The 17,068-nt window shown below is 45.0% G+C and overlaps 1 protein-coding gene across 3 annotated transcripts in view; it reads left to right on the top strand.

The window, feature by feature from the left end:
* The window catches only part of aplp2 (amyloid beta (A4) precursor-like protein 2), a 129,702-nt gene that overhangs the window by 41,489 nt on the left and 71,145 nt on the right, over positions 1–17,068 (top strand). For all 3 annotated transcript variants that reach the window (XM_078426841.1, XM_078426842.1, XM_078426843.1), the window contains exon 3: positions 1,058–1,187. In XM_078426841.1, the coding sequence (XP_078282967.1) occupies positions 1,058–1,187 (130 nt within the window). The remainder of the gene's footprint in view (positions 1–1,057; positions 1,188–17,068) is intronic.

Raw genomic sequence — 17,068 nt, 5'->3', positions numbered from 1 at the left:
GTGTCAGGACAATAGCCTCCTCTTGAATGTCACTAAAACAAAGGAGCTGATTGTGGACTTCAGAAGGGCTAAACATCCAAGGACGTACACGCCACTCGAGATAAATGGGTCTATTGTGGATAGGGTGAGCAGTTTCAAATATTTGGGAGTCCGCATCGCAGAGGATCTGACATGGGCAACGCACATTGCCGCACTGGTGGGTAAGGATAAGCAGCGCTTTTACCACCTTAGACAACTGAGGAAATTCAGAGTGTCGCTGAGGATCCTTCATTGCTTCTACTCTGGGGCTGTAGAGAGCATCCTGTCCGGCAACATTACAGTCTGGTTTGGGAACAGCTCTGCCCAGGACAGGATGGCCCTGCAGAGAGTAGTGCGTTCGGCAGAACGCACCATGGGAACTACACTCGTCCCCCTGCAGGACCTATACATCAGGAGGTGCAGATCCAGAGCAAGCAAGATCATGAGGGACCCCTGCCACCCCAGTAACGGACTGTTCCAGATGCGACGATCAGGCAAACGCCTCCGCTGTCACGCTGTGAAAACGGAGAGGATGAGACGGAGCTTCTTCCCACAGGCCATCAGGACTGTCAACTTTGATAACCCCAGAGACTAAATTTTTGTCGACACTTTTTGTGCTATGTTTAGTAACTTATTAACTTTATTTATATGCTGTAACTGTAATTCTTTTTGTGCACAACCCGCAGGCATTGCCACTTTCATTTCACTGCACATCGAGTATGTGTATGTGACAAATAAATTTGACTTGACTTGACTTGACTTGACTTCTGCATTGGATGTCAAAATGAATCCTGCCATCCAAAAAACATTAACAGTTGTGAAGATAGACATAAAATGCTGTAGTAACTCAGCGTGTCAGACAGCATCTCTTGAGAAAAGGAATAGGTAATGATTGGGGTTGAGACCCTTCTTCTGAGTGAGAGTCAGGGGAGAGTGAAACTAGAGGTACAAAAAGATACAAAGAACAAATTAACCCAAATTAAACAAAATCTATAAATATAAATCTGTCTAATGTAAATGTGACATTTACTTGTGTTAGGTCTATCCAGAGCTTCAAATTACCAATGTGATGGAAGCAAATAAACCGATCAGCATTGAGAACTGGTGTAAGAAGGGAAAGAAACAATGTCGTGGTCACACTCACATGGTCATTCCTGTGAAGTGCCTGGGTGAGTACAAATCTACCTTCACCTAAAACCCAGTACTATTGGAAAGGAGCCAGCAGTATTGCCTATTCCCTCTTATGTCATTCCTAAAACGGAATCTGAAAGTTAGCAGCAGTGAATGTACTCTATGTTATTGGTTCGTCTGTGAAGCGTTAGAACCTCTGTCATATAAAAGGCTTGCTGATGGGTATCAGACTGATTACTTCTTGTAATATGACATGAATTAAATCAGTTACTGTCCAGATTAGTTTGCAAAGCTTGTTCTCTCGGCAACATGCATTTATCCTGGTTATTGTCAGTAAAACAACCAAATTTGTGTAACTTGTCTTTTGAGAATTGTTGGGTTGGTGAACTTGCAGACCTCCCAACCCTTCCGAATTTGGCGGAAAGTTTCCGCTTTCTTATTTCATTTCCGCCATTCGATTTCGTCTCACATTTTTCCGCAAAACACATGCCTCGCCGTTCGCCCTGCCCCTCACACTGGCCCGTTCGCCCTGCCCCGTTCGCCCTGCCGCTGGCCTCGCCTCGCCGGTCGCCGCTGACCTCGCCTTTCGCCACTGGCCTGGCCTCGCCCGTCTTGCTGCTGGCTTCACCTCAGCACTGGCCTGACCTCGCCGCTGGCCTGGCCTCGCCGCTGGCCTGGCCTCGCCGCTGGCCTGGCCTCGCCACAGGCCTGGCCTCGCTGCGTAGCGTGAGGCCCGTTGATGTTGAGAAGGGATGGGGTGCGGGGGAGGGGATGGGGAAGTGCGGGTCGGGCAGGGGTGGGGGACGGAGGAAGGGATGGGGAGGGGGGAGTGGGGGTGGGAATGGGGTGGGGTGGGGTGGGGGAGATGGGGGAGGGGGAGATGGGGGGAGGGGGAGATGGGGGGAGGGGGAGATGGGGTGGGGGGATGGGGGGAGATGGGGTGGGGGGAGGGGGAGATGGGGAGGGGGAGGTGGGGAGAAAAGGAGGAGACGGGGGAGGGGAGTAGGGGTGGGGGTAGAGTGGGAGTGGGGGGGGAGTAAGGGTGGGGGGCGACATGGGCCGTTGTGATTTGCTGTTGAAGACCACTGGAGCAAGTATGTCTTCAATGAAATTAGCTATGTGCAGTTTTAAATGAAACTCTTCATAACTTAGTCATACATTTTATGACCATTGTACTTTTTATTCAATACCAAGAGAATCGGGATGTGTAAGGAAAAAGCAAAATAGAAAAAACAAAAGAACACAATTTTTTCTTTGCTGTAAAAAGTATTCCTGTTCAATAACCTTTCTATAAATACCAGAATATCCCCATGATAGGCCTGACATTGTACATGTAGTCCAAGAACTACAGACTGTTGGAAATAATAGTCGTTTTTCACACATGAATGTAGTGCAACGCGTATGCGCATTTGGCGTGCATACCTTTTTGCTAAAAAGTTGCATTATGTGCCATATTAGGAATTTTGTTGTAAAATTCTGAATTTTGGACATCAAAATTATGAATTTGTAAAATCAAATGTTGGGAGGTCTGTACTTGTAATCTGAAGAAAAATACTTCTTTGCTAGATGCAGGAAAAATGTTCCCAATGTTGGGGGAGTCCAGAACCGGGGGCCACAATCTTAGAATAAAGGGGAGGCCATTTAAAACTGAGGTGAGAAGGAACTTTTTCACCCAGAGAGTTATGAATTTGTGGAATTCTCTGCCACAGAGGGCAGTGGAGGACAAATCACTGAATGAATTTAAGAGGGAGTTAGATAGAGCTCTGGGGGCTAGTGGAATCAAGGGATATGGGGAGTTGGGCACAGGTTACTGATTGTGGATGATCAGCCATGATCACAATGAATGACGGTGCTGGCTCGAAGGGCCGAATGGCCTCCTCCTGCACCTATTTTCTATGTTTCTATGTTTGCTTCACCTAGGCCTCACTGCATCTCCACAATGTGTTCACATTTGCATAGCTAATTAGATTATAGCTGCCAGAACATTAGAAATGATTTTAAGATTCGCATAGTGAATTGTGTGTTCGTTGGAATTGCTTGGTCGTTTGAAAAGCCAAGACAATGGGTAAGCAGGACGTAATAAAATTGTACAAGAAGTCCAAGTATATTAAGGTCAACACAAAATGCTGGAGTAACTCAGCGGGACAGGCAGCATAGCTGGAGAGAAGGAATGGGTGGCATTTCGGGTTGAGACCCTTCTTCAGTGTATTTTAAGTATATTAAGATGACTCGAGACAGAATGCCCTGGAGGGGTATGGGCAAACCTCTTGGCCAAAATGGGCTGCCAGTTACTTGAAGAAGACCATGCAACTGTGTTGAATTGTTTAAAGTGGAATGAAGCAGTTATGTGGCCCAACTTCAATAATTGGGAATGAAATTATGGATTATGCAGAGAATTATCAAATGAAGTTATTCTGTCCATGCATCCAGTTTGTGCCTGATCATGGAAAGTATTGTGCAGTCTGTTGCATTCCCTTCCCTTTGCTGCATAGCCCCTCAAATTGTTTGCTTTGCAAGTACTGACAACTCCACGTTACAGGTTGCTGAAATTCACCCTTTAAGAATTCACAAATCACTGCAAAATTTTTAGACATGGAATAAAATGTTCTCTTTAAATCAACACAGGGCCTGGATTATTGAATCTGGATAAGAAAGGAAGCGTGAAACCAAATAAGGGAAGGATGGTCGGCAGATGAGAACGGTGCGGGGACGGGTTAGGGATCCAGCGAGGCGAGTGCATAGGCAGATTGGGTGGGAAAGGATTGGGGAGAAAACAATGATGGAGAGCTGGGAGGATAGGGGTTGAAAATAAGGGGGTGTTGAGATAACTTGGATAGATCAGAAGGGAAAGAAAGAGAGACAGTGAAGTTGTATCTGTTCCAACTTGACAACAGCTTTCCTCGAACATGGCGCCCAGAACTGAACACAATACTGTTCTTGTGAAGGAAGGAACTGCAGGTGCTGGTTTAAATCAAAGGTAGACACAAAATGCTGGAGTAACTGAGCGGGATAGGCAGCATCTCTGACTTCTCTCATCCCATTCTTTCTCTCCAGAGATGCTGCCTGTCCTGCTGAGTTACTCCAGCATTTTGTGTCTACCTCGATACTGTTCTTCCTAATTTGCGTTTTATCCTCACCCTGGCAGTGGAGGAGACCAAGGACATTAGGTGGGTGTGGTAGTGAGAAGAGGAATTAAATGGCTAGCAAATGGGAGCTACTTAACGCCGTCTGTCCATTTGCCTTTGCAGATGCTGCGTGACCGGCGGGGTTCCTCCGGCAATTTGCTTTTAGCTACCAATTCCAGCATCTGTTGTTTCTTTTGTCACTACTCCAGTCTTTTCCTCTGCAGTAAAGCTCTTCAATTCCATTTGACTTCCAAGATTGAAGTTCACAGTGAAAATAAAATTGTGACATCTCACAGTTGTCTTTTTAAAACAGATCTTTTTGATGTTCTATGAGATTCTGATTCAACAGTCCTTTGAGGCACTACATTGCTGACCTAAGTAACCCACTTCAGTTTAGTTTAGAGATATAATGTGGAAACAGGCCCTTCGGCCAACCAAGTCGGGACCGACCAGCGATCCCCACACATTAACACTATCCTACACACAAGGGACATTTTTTTTTTACTCTTTAACCTAGCCACTTAATTTACAAACCTGTACGTCTTTGGAGTGTGGGAGGAAACCGAAGATCTCGGAGAAAACCCAAGCGGTCAAGGGGAGAATGTACAAACTCCGCAATCGAACCCAGGTCTCTGGCGCTGTAAGACAGCAACTCTACCTCTGTGCCACTGTGCTACCCACTTTATGAAAGTATTTCTCTTTTTGAATTTTTCTTTACTAGTCATTCTAACTGAACGAACACAGATTACTACAGGAAATAATATCTCCTGACTTTCCCAGTCAGCATCCCGTACAATTTTGGAAGCCTTTGTTTCTCTTCTTGACTTTCTGCTATCAGGATAGCGATTCAGCTTGTGTAACCTCTCGTAGTAAGTGAAGACTATCATTGGGATCCTGGCTGATTGCTTCTTCCTGTCATCTGCAATGTCTTGATCTTGTAAATGATGTTGCTGGTCAGAGGTGTACACAGCACACGTTCTCAGGCCGAACCAGATACTGTATTTTCGGCTTTGTACCCACCTTAACAAAGCCATGGAATTTGCACACTTTCTTAATTGTAGATTTATGAATATCTCTCTTTCCCAATTTTGCGAATGGCCCCAGAAATGTGAAACTTTCAGTGTTAATCTTTCCACAGATACTGCCTGACTTGTTTGTCCAGAATTATCTGTTTTTTTGTCAGGATCTGCAGCTTTTTAATTTTCATTCTGCAAATGCAAACTTCTTCCCTCTGTTCTTGCTTGCCTTTTGTCTATCATTTAATCATCTCAAGTGGCAAATAAGAACACTCCATTCATATCAGAACTTTTAGCTGCTTTAAGATTTTCTTTCCTTCTGGTAATTTCATACTGACAACCTTATAGTTGAAACATTACTCTCATTCTCTTTCCACAGACAACTGATTTACTGAGTTTAATTAAATGGGATCAAAACAGAAAACACTGGAAAAAATTGGCCTTTATTGATTTTATTTCAGATTTCCAGCAACAGCAGTTATTAATTATTCATCTTCCCTTTGCACCTCCCCCATATTGACATCTTGCTATTGACTAATCCCCATATCACCCTGCTCTATCACCCCTTTTGTCCTTCAGTCACCATACCTCACACTTTCTGTGTTACCCTTCCATCTTTTGTAAGTAGCACATGTATTGTACTTGGGAAAGTGAGACCTGTTCCATTGGGATGGACTTCACTTGACTCACGCCTGGACTAGAGTCCTAATAAATGAAATAACTTGGGCAATTGATATGGGTTTAAACAAAATAGTTGGTGAGGTAAAATTTTAAAGAGTAATATAATGTATGGGGAGAGAGCAGGAATGGGGTGCTGATTGTAAATGATCAGCCATGATCACATTGAATGGCGGTGCTGGCTCGAAGGGCACGAATGGCCTACTCCTGAACCTTTTTTCTTCTTTTTTTAAAATTGTCTATTGTCTAATGTGACAGTGTAGGATAGCAAAACTGCTACCGGAAATCAGAGACTGTCAGTAAATATTTCTCTATGGCCAAACTAGGAAAAGATGGTAAAATGGCAAAATTCAAGGCTCTGCATTCATCTGACAGATGAATTAGTGGCATGTAGAAATAAATGAGTATGTTCTATTAGCCTTTTCAGACAATTGCTTACAGTGACCAAGGTTAGGAATTGAATATTCCAAGGTACTTAACTTCTAAAAGAGAAAAGAAAAGGGCAGCCCTGACAGTAAGTATGGGGTTAATACACTGAGACAAAGGTGCTTATCTTGGAAAATCAAGGAGCAGAACCTCTTTGGCTGAAGCGAAGAAAGAGTGAAGACCAGAAAACATTTTTGGAAGCTGTCTGTATGTCCCCAAACAGCAGCAGTTGTATAGAACACAAAATAAAATCAGAAAATATAGATGTAACAAATCTAACTCAGCACACACTAACCCTAATCTAGGAGAGGCAGATAAAATAATCATCAGGGACTTTAATCTACATATAAACAGGGTATCACAAAATCCTGGAGTAACTCATCAGGTCAGGCAGCATCTAGGAGAGAGGGAATGGGTGACGTTTCGGGTCGAGACCCTTCTTCGGACTGATTAGATCAAACTGAATAGATCAAATTAGCATTGATAATGTGGCTATGAATTAATGGAAGCCATTTTCTAAATAGCCTGCTCCCATTATCTCTATTTCAGATCTAAGATTGTGCATTGAGAAATCTGAATAAGTAATTGGTTGTTAAGAGGCCTTTAGGGAAGAGTGTCCACAACAGAATATAATTTTGTATAAAGATAAAAAGTAAACTAAGAAGGCATGTGGTGTGAGTTGGTTCTGCTAGGTTGGGAAATTGTATTAAAAGGTCTGACAATAACTAAGCAATAGCAAATATTTTAAGAATTAATATATAGTATGTGTAATAAATCTTGAAGGCACCAAAGCAAAAGAAAACAGAAAAATAATGGCGTGTAGGAAGGAACTACAGATGCTGGTTTAAACCGAGGATAGACACAAAAAGCTGGAATAACTCAGCGGGTCAGACAACATCTCTGGAGAAAAGGAATAGCTAACGTTTCGGTCAAGACCCTTCAGACTGAGAGTCGGGGAAAGGGAAAGAGAGATATAGACCAAGTGGACCCATTGGGTCCAAACCTCTCCTCCATTGGTGCAGCACCCCCTCCTCCCCTTCACCCCTCCCCCATCCCCTTCACCCCTTCCCCATCCCCCAGACCACCATCCCCATCCCCATCCCCTTCACCCCTCCTCCCCTCTCCCTCCCTACCCTCTCCCTCTTCCTCCCTCCCTACCCCCTCCCCTCCCACCCCCCTCGGCCCAACCGTGGAGCCGTTGCCGGGCGGGGAATGCCCCTGTGGCCGTGTGCCATCAAGGGGGGAGAGGGAAAAAGCAGTGACGTTGGCCAGGTTTCTCATGCGGAGCCGAAGCGTCTCCTGCAGTTTGGCTGCAATCTGCGGTGGGGAATGGTGGCGACGGCATGGACCCGTTGCTAGGCGGGGAGCGTCACCCGGGGTCGTGGGTGGGTGAGAGTGAATAGGGAGAAGGGACTGACCTCGGCCCCATTTCTCCTGCTGCGATCGGCGGGGAGCAGCGGGGACGGCTGTCTTGTTGGACCTTCTGCCACAGCCTGTGCGGCGCGCTGCAGCATGGGAGGAAGGTCAGGCACGGGGACGGGCGCCGATCCTCCGGGGGGGGGGCGCATTTATTAAAGTTGATAAGGTAAATTGTTTTTAAAAAGTAACAAAAGTGGGTTTATTCACACCACAGGGGAATGGTGAGTAGGGTGGGCCTAAATTGTGGCGCTATCGTGTACCGTTTTGGCTGTGCAGAGGGCATGGTACACACATAAACACAAACAAACCAAGAGTTTTAGTAGGTAGGCAGATAGATAGAGAGATAGAGAGATGGAGGGAAGGAGGGAAGAAAGAAAGAAAGATAGATATGCAAAAAGGTATCAGTGATAAAGGAAACAAGCCCAAAGTTGGTTGTGGGCTGGGTGAAAAAGAGATCCGGACAATGGAACTCACCAGGACGACAGGGAAACTAGTACGACGACTAGGGTATGGAGGGGATGGAGAGAGAGGGGATGCAAGGGTTACTTGAAGTTAGAGAAATCAATATTCCAAAGACGTACAGGTATGTAGGTTAATTGACTGGGTAAATGTAAACATTGTCCCTAGTGTGTGTAGGATAGTGTTAATGTGCGGGGATCGCTCGGCGGCGCGGACTCGGTGGGCCGAAGGGCCTGTTTCCGCGCTGTAGCTCTAAATCTAAAAAAAATCAATATTCATACTGCTGAGTTTTAAGCTGCCCAAGCGAAATATGAGATGCTGTTCCTCCAATGTGCATTTAGCCCCACTCTGACAACGGAGGAGGCCCAGGACAGAAAGGTCAGTATTTGAAACAGTTTGCCTGTTTTCTGAATATTTAGGTAATCAAGATAGAGTAGTGCAGGGAAATGGCATTGAGGTAGAAAAACAGCCACGATCTTTAAGAAAGGTACAGCATGCACAAAGGACCAAATGGCCTGCCTCTCCTAGATTAGGGTTAGTGTGTGCTGAGTTAAAAGAGCAGCCATGATCTTATTAACGGCAAAGCAAGAATGAGTAATCAAATGGACTAATACTGCTTCCAGTCATAAAGCTATACAGCATGGAAACAGGCCCTTTGGCCATGACGATCATGTTGGCATACATGTTGGGCCTTGTCCCATTTGCCTGCATTTGGCCCACAGCCCACTTAACCTTTCTTATCTTTATTTGGCCAAATGTCTTTTGAAAGTCACAATTGTATCCTCTTTTATAGCATCCTCTGGCAGCTAATTCCGGATACGGACTACCCTCAGTGAAAATGTTGCCCCTGACGTTCCTCTTAAATCCCCTCCCTCTCACCTTAAGCCTCTCGTTTTAGAATCCTCTAGCCTGGGAAAAAGACTGAGCATTCATTTTATCCTTTCTCATTCTGATATATATATCATCATCATCATATCATCATATATATACAGCCGGAAACAGGCCTTTTCGGCCCACCAAGTCCGTGCCGCCCAGCGATCCCCGTACATTAACACTATCCTACACCCACTAGGGACAATATTTACATTTACCCAGCCAATTAACCTACATACCTGTACGTCTTTGGAGTGTGGGAGGAAACCGAAGATCTCGGAGAAAACCCACGCAGGTCACGGGGAGAACGTACAAACTCCTTACAGTGCAGCACCTGTAGTCAGGTGTATGCTCTTGCATTCAATTTATTCGGATGCGACCTGACCTTCCGAACTTATTGTTTATTTCAGAATATTTATTTAAATGCTGTGACCCAATTAAATATTCCTGATCAGGGAATTCTGAGCATCTTTGCACAAGAAATATAGAGTGTTTGAATTACTAAGAGGAATAGCTTTAAGGTGAAAGGAGCAAAGTTTAAAAGAAATGGCATGGCAAGCTTTTTACACTAGGTGACTTGAACATGCTGCCGGAGAGGGTTATGGAGGCAGATACAATCGTGGCAATTAAGAGGCTTTTAAATCGGCACAGTGAAGTGCTGGAGTAACTCAGCGGGACAGGCAGCATCTCTGGAGAGAAGGAATGGGTGTTGTTTTGGGTCGAGACCCTTCTTCAGACTTCTTCAGAATAGGCACATGGATATACAGGGAATGGAGGGATATGAATCATGGGCAGGCAGGCAGGCAGATGGAAGTTAGGCTCGGCACAGAGATTGTGTTCTTCACAGACATTGTGTTCAAAGGCCTGTTCTTGTGCTGTACTGTTCTATATTCTAAGGCCAGTCTGGTGTTATTTGTGTGCAATATGCATGTTTTTTCCGATGACTGCCTAGATTTGCTCTGACTATTCGTTTCTTCCCACACACTGAAGGCATGCAGATTGGTATGTTAATTGGGCATAATAAATCGCAGCAAGTGTGTAGGTAGCTGGTAGAATCTGGGGTGGGCAGTGACGTGGGTTGTGGAGTGAATAGTGAGAGACCTGTTTCCATATTGTATATTCTATGAGAAAGTAATTGGAAAGACAAACAGAAAGTTGGCTTCCAATGCAAGAATGATGGATGGACTCTGGTGGCATATGAGTGGAGTTCAGCAATTGTGAAACCTTTATTCAAGAAGTTCATTTGGAGAGGTTGCAGAGGAGGTTCACCAGGATGTTGCCTGGAATTGAGATGGCTGGATATGTTTTCTTTTGAATGAAGGGGGCACTATTTGACCTTTAGAAACTGATGAAAGACATAGACAGTTGGAAACTTTTCACGAGCAAAAGCATCCTATATATAAGGCAGTAGGTTTTGAATAAGAGATAAAAGGTTTAAAAAAAATTGGAGGAAGGTCTTACCCAGATTGTGATTGGCTCTGGGTCATGTGCCCCGAGTACATCGTAGAGGGAGGTACTCTTAGAACATTAAAGGAGAATCTAGAAGAGCATCTAAATTGCCACGGCATCGAGGTGAAGTGCTGATCAATGGGATTAGTATAGATAGATGGTTGATGGTTGGTAAGGACACGGTGGGTCAAAAAGCCTGGTTTTGTATGACTTTAACCACAAGAGCAGATGTTATTTGTGAGAGCGAACTGCAGATGCTGGCTTCGGGTCGAGACCCTTCTGAAAAAGGGTCTCAATCCAAAACTTCAACCTTTCCTTTTCGCCTGTTCCTCCAGCTTTTTGTGTCTATCTTCGGGACAGATGTTATTGTTTGGTGGCACAGCAACGAAGATTCACTGAACTTATTCTTTGGATGAGGTGGGTGTACTATATGGCAAAAGGATTGATAAGATGGGACTGCAGTCTTTTCAGTTTCGAAAAATAGGAGGTTAACTTAAGAATTCTGAGGGATTTGACACGGTTGATGCTGAAGATATTTCCCCAAGCGAGAGTTTAGAATTAAGGGAAGGGGTAACCACATAAGACAGATATGAGAGGAGTTCCTGCGATTTGAATGTTTAGAATCCTCTATCCCAGAGCACTAATTCATATGCATATTCAGTACTCCGATTGTTGAGCTACGAAAAATTTAAAGTTATGGGGATTGGACAAGGTGAATCTCAAGATCAAATCAGCCATGGATCTTTCTCTTGTGGAGTAGGCTAGATAGTTAAATTATATAATCTTTCTATTCATGTTCTTATACTCAGCCCACGTGTTCTGTGTTTTATCTCCTGATGCTGCTCTTTATTCACTGGCCTTAATCTCTATAATGGATCTCTCAAACTGACGGATAAGCATTATGAAATGCATGCTGAGTAATGCTGGTGGCAGCAGATGCAATAGTATAATTTCCCTTTTTTTAACCTCAACATATGTAACCGTAGCAATAGACAATAGACAATAGGTGCAGGAGTAGACAATTCGGCCCTTCAAGCCAGCACCACAATTCAATGTGATCATGGCTGATCATTCTCAATCAGTACCCCGTTCTTGCCTTCTCCCCATACCTCCTGACTCTGCTATCCTTAAGAGCTCTATCTAGCTCTCTTGAATGCATTCAGAGAATTGGCCTCCACTGCCTTCTGGGGCAGAGAATTCCACAGATTTACAACTCTGACTGAAAAAGCTTTTCTTCATCTCTATTCTAAATGGCCTACCCCTTATTCTTAAACTGTGGCCCCTGGTTCTGGAAAATATACAATTAATGGCAAGACCCTTAACAGCATTGGTGTACGGGGGGATCTTGAAGTCATAACTCCCCGAAAATGCCAACGCAAGTAGATAGAGTGGTAAAGAAGGCATGCGGTATGCTTGCCTTCATTGGCTGGGATATTGTGTGTAAGAATCAGGAAGTCATGATGCAGCTTTATAGGTCTTTGGTTAGGTTGCATTGGGAGTACTACATGCAGTTCTGGTCACCGCATGCAGGAAAAATATGGATTATTTTGAAAGGGTGCAGAAGATGTTTACCAGAATGATGACTGCATTAGAAGGTATTTGCTCCAAGGGTAGTTGGAAAGATCTGGATTGTTTCCTCTGGAACACTGGAAGTTTAGGGGAGTCTTGAATCTTTTTCAGAGGGTGGAAATGTCAAGGACTAGAGGGCAAAGTTTAAAAAAGCTGTGCGGGGTAAGGTTTTACACAGAGTGTGGTGGTTGCCTGGATTATTCTGCTGGGGTGATGTTGGAGGCAGATACGTTGGTGGCATGTAAGAGATGTTTGGATATGCACATGGATATGCAAGAAATGGTGGGATATGCATAATGTTCTAGCAGATAAGAGTTGGTCTTGGCATCATGGTTGGCACAGACATCGTGGGCTGAAGGGCCTATCATGGTATTCTATTGCTTTTTAAATTGAGTCATCGAATGTTTTTGTTTACCTGAAAGGACAGGTCAGGATGACTTTGGTACTGCACCGTTTTATCAATCTAATCTTTGATCCATAGAGAGATACAGCACAGAAACATTTGTTTCAGCCTTTCGAGTTCACACTCACCATTTATTTTTACGTAATTCTATTTTACCATCATTTTTTATTTTCCCCGCGTTCTCATAAATTCCCACCAGATTCCCACTCACTTGCTCAAAGTACAGCACAGAAATAAGCCCTTTGGACCACGATGTCTGTTCTGACCATGTTAAGCTAAATATCTCATGCCTGCACACGATCCACAACCCTCCATTCCCTGCATATCCATGTGTATCTCTAAAAACGTAAATGCCACTACCACCAAGGACAATTCACAGAGGGCAATTAACCTACTAACCTGTACATCTTTGGGATGTGAGAGAAAACCACTGGAATAAATCCAGGCATTACATGAAGAATGTGTAAAATTCACACTGACAGCACCTGACGTCATGATTGACCTGGTTCTCTGGTGTTATAAGACGACAGCTCTATTTGCTTTGTTGCTGTGTCTCCCAGTGCTTTAAATATCTGTTCAAGTCTCTGAATTGGGACTGTAATTGAGTTATTGGGATGCAAATAATTAAACTACAACTCGTAAGGAAGGAACCTCTAAAGTCACTGTACTGCTAATTAGGAATGTAATGGAGGTAGGAAAAAGAATATGAAAGAGCAAGGCCTTTCACCTGGATGAAGACCAGGAGTAATTGATTAATCATTGCTTTAGCGATACCTACCCACTCACCACCCAGTAATGAAAGTGGAAGAAAATGAATGTAAGCTTTTTATGATTATTATTCATTTATATTTAAATTCATCTTCCAGACAGAAATAAAGAATAAGGAATAAAGAAGAGGGTATGTTTGAAAGTACTTTCTGATCTCGTATGATAAACGTCGGGTGAACAATCTGTATCTGGCAATGGGGCATCAGTCAGAACAGTTGAGAAAAGTCAACTTAACGTTTGATTTGAGAAAGTTATGAAAAGCAAAGGTGAGGTGAATGGTCCCAGTCAATTTCCCAGGGCAGGGGAGTCTAAACTAGAGGGCACAACTTTATGATGAGAGGGAAAAGATTTGAAGGGGACCCAAGAATCAGCTTTTTCACACAGAGGATGGTGAGTGTGTGGAACGGGCTGCCAGAGGAAGTGGTAGAAGTAGAATACACTTGTTTAAAATACATTTGTTTAGGGATATGCATAAATGTTTAGAGGGATATGGGACAAACACAAGCAAATGTGACCAGTTCTGGTAGATACTTTGGCCAGAAAGCATAAATTGGCCCAAAGGTCTTTTCTGTACTGCATAATTCTGACACTATAGCGGCTCTATAATCCAATAAAATAACAAGAATGAATAAAAAGATGTATACAATTAAATATAAAATGAGTGCACAGTGTGCATAAACAATAAAGATTACAAAAGAGAATACAGGGAAGTTGAGAAAGATTTCTAGTTTTTGTTAATAGGAACATGAAGAGCAATTGTGTAATTGAATTATTGTGGTACATTTCATATATGCTGCATAAAGGCTTATTTCTGTGCTGTATCTCTAACACTAAAACTAAAACGAAACTAGAAAAGGCTTATAATATCAGCGTCGTGTGTCCCCCCTCAAAAAAAAGTCTGGAATTTTGACATTTTCAGATTGACTAAATCAAATGAAGGGGAGTAAGAGGCGACCGTGGCTGACAAGGGAAGTCAAGGACAGTATAAAAATAAAAGAAGAAGTATAACATAGCAAAGATGAGCGGGAAGCCAGAGGATTGGGACTCTTTTAAAGAGCAACAGAAGATAACTAAAAAGGCAATACGGGGAGAAAAGATGAGGTACGAAGGTAAGCTAGCCAAGAATATAAAGGAGAATAGTAAAATGTGAAGAGGAAAAAAATAGTTAAGACAAATGTGGGTCCCTTGAAGACAGAAGCTGGGGAATTTATTATGGGGAACAAAGAAATGGCAGATGAGTTGAACAGGTACTTTGGATCTGTCTTCACTAAGGAAGACACAAACAATCTCCCAGATGTACTAGTGGACAGAGGTCCTAGGGTAACGGAGGAACTGAAGGAAATTCACATTAGGCAGGAAATGGTGTTGGGTAGACTGATGGGACCCTCTAGTCCTGGCAACATCCTTGAAAATCTTCTCTGTACCCTTTCCAGCTTGACATTGTCTTTCCTAGTTGAGGATGTAACTAGGAAAATGGACAAGGGAGAGCCAGTGGATGTAGTGTACCTGGACTTTCAGAAAGCCTTTGATAAGGTCCAACATAGGAGATTAGTGGGCAAGATTAGAGCACATGGTATTGACGGTAGGGTGCTGACATGGGTAGAAAATTGGTTGGCAGACAGGAAACAAGAGTATGGATTAACGGGTCCCTTTCAGATGGCAGGCAGTGACTAGTGGGGTACCGCAAGGCTCGGTACTGGAACCGCAGCTATTTACAATATACATTAATGACTTAGATCAGACATGTCCAAAGTCCGGCCCGGGGGCCAATCGCGGCCCGGGGTCAGATTTTATACGGCCCGCAGCTTCCGTCTTAAAATGTATTATTTATGACCCGCCCGCACTGTCTAACAGAATGAAGGTAGGGGGAGGGGGAGAGGGGAGGGGGAGAGGGGGAGAGGGGAAGAGGGGGAGGGGAGGGGAGAGGGAGAGGGAGAGGGGAGAGGGGAGAGGGGAGGGGAAAGGGCGACTGCACCTCCCGGCGGTCATTGCTGCCCGACCTCCCCCCCCCCCCCCCCCCCCCGCCGCGAGCAGGAGAGGCGACGGCGACTACACTTCCCGGCGGCAGGGTTGAGGGCTTGCGGGGGGGGGGGGGGGGAGCAGCAGCACAGCTCTCCTCACCTCGCACGCTCATTGGCTGGCGCTCCCGTCAGTCGGGCGAGTGCCGCATTCCCCCCCCCCCCTCCCAGGAGAGGCGACGGCGACGGCGACTACACCTCCCGACGGTCAGCGCTGCCCGTTCTGCGGATTGTGAGACGCGAGGTCCGGGGGGGGGGGGGGGGAGCGCGCGCATTAGTAAAAGGTCGGGGGGGGGGGGGGGGGAGTGCATTAGTTAAAGGTCCGGGGGGGGGGGGGGGAGCGCGCGCATTAGTAAAAGGTCCGGGGGGGGGGGGGGGAGTGCATTAGTTAAAGGTCCGGGGGGGGGGGGGGGGGAGCACATTGGTTAAAGGTCCGGGGGGGGGGGAAGCGCATTATCATATCATATATCATATCATATCATATCATATATATACAGCCGGAAACAGGCCTTTTCGGCCCTCCAAGTCCGTGCCGCCCAGTGATCCCCGTACATTAACACTATCCTACACCCACTAGGGACAATTTTTACATTTACCCAGCCAATTAACCTACATACCTGTACGTCTTTGGAGTGTGGGAGGAAACCGAAGATCTCGGAGAAAACCCACGCAGGTCACGGGGAGAACGTACAAACTCCTTACAGTGCAGCACCCGTAGTCAGGATCGAACCTGAGTCTCCGGCGCTGCATTCGCTGTAAAGCAGCAACTCTACCGCTGCGCTACCGTGCCGCCCTTAGTTAAAGGTCCGGGGGGGGGGGGGAGGAGCACATTGGTTAAAGGTCCGGGGGGGGGAGGGCATTAGTTAAAGGTCCGGGGGGGGGGGGGGGGTGGGGAGCGCATTAGTTAAAGGTCCGGTGGGGGGGTGGGGGAGGGCATGGGCTCTTGGGTATTTTCACATTATCAAATCTGGCCCTCTTTGAAAAAAGTTTGGACATCACTGACTTGGATGGAGGGATTAAAAGTAACATTAGCAAATGTGCGGATGACACAAAGCTGGGTAGCAGTGTGAACTGTGAGGAGGATGCTATGAGGATGCAGGGTGACTTGGATAGGTTGCGCGAGTGGGCAGATGCATGGCAGATGCAGTTTAATGTGGATAAATGTGAGGTTATCCACTTTGGTGGTTAGAACAGAAAGGCAGATTATTATTTGAATGGTGTCAAGTTAGGAAATGGGGAAGTACAATGAGATCTGGATGTCCTTCAGTCACTTAAAGTTAGCATGCAGGTACAGCATGCAGTGAAGAAAGCTAATGGCATGTTGGCCTTTATGACAAGAGGAGTTGAGTATAGGAGCAAAGAGATCCTTCTGCAGTTGTACAGGGCCCTAGTGAGACCGCACCTGGATAGCTGTGTGAAGTTTTGGTCTTCAAATTTGAGGAAGGACCTTCTTGCTATTGAGGGAGTGCAGCATAGGTTCACTAGGTTAATTCCCGGAATGGCTGGACTGTCGTATGTTGAAAGACTGGAACGACTAGGCTTGTATACACTGGGATTTAGAAGGATGAGAGGGGATCTTATTGAAACATATAAGATTATTAAGGGATTGGACACGTTAGAGGCAGGAAACATGTTCCCAATGTTGGGGGAGTCCAGAACCAGGGGCCACAGTTTAAGAATAAGGGGTGGACCATTTAGAACGGAGATGAGGAAAAA

The sequence above is a fragment of the Rhinoraja longicauda genome, chromosome 32 (assembly GCF_053455715.1).
Source record: "Rhinoraja longicauda isolate Sanriku21f chromosome 32, sRhiLon1.1, whole genome shotgun sequence".
Classification (NCBI taxonomy): domain Eukaryota; kingdom Metazoa; phylum Chordata; class Chondrichthyes; order Rajiformes; family Arhynchobatidae; genus Rhinoraja; species Rhinoraja longicauda.
This window is presented reverse-complemented; position numbering and strand designations above follow the sequence as displayed.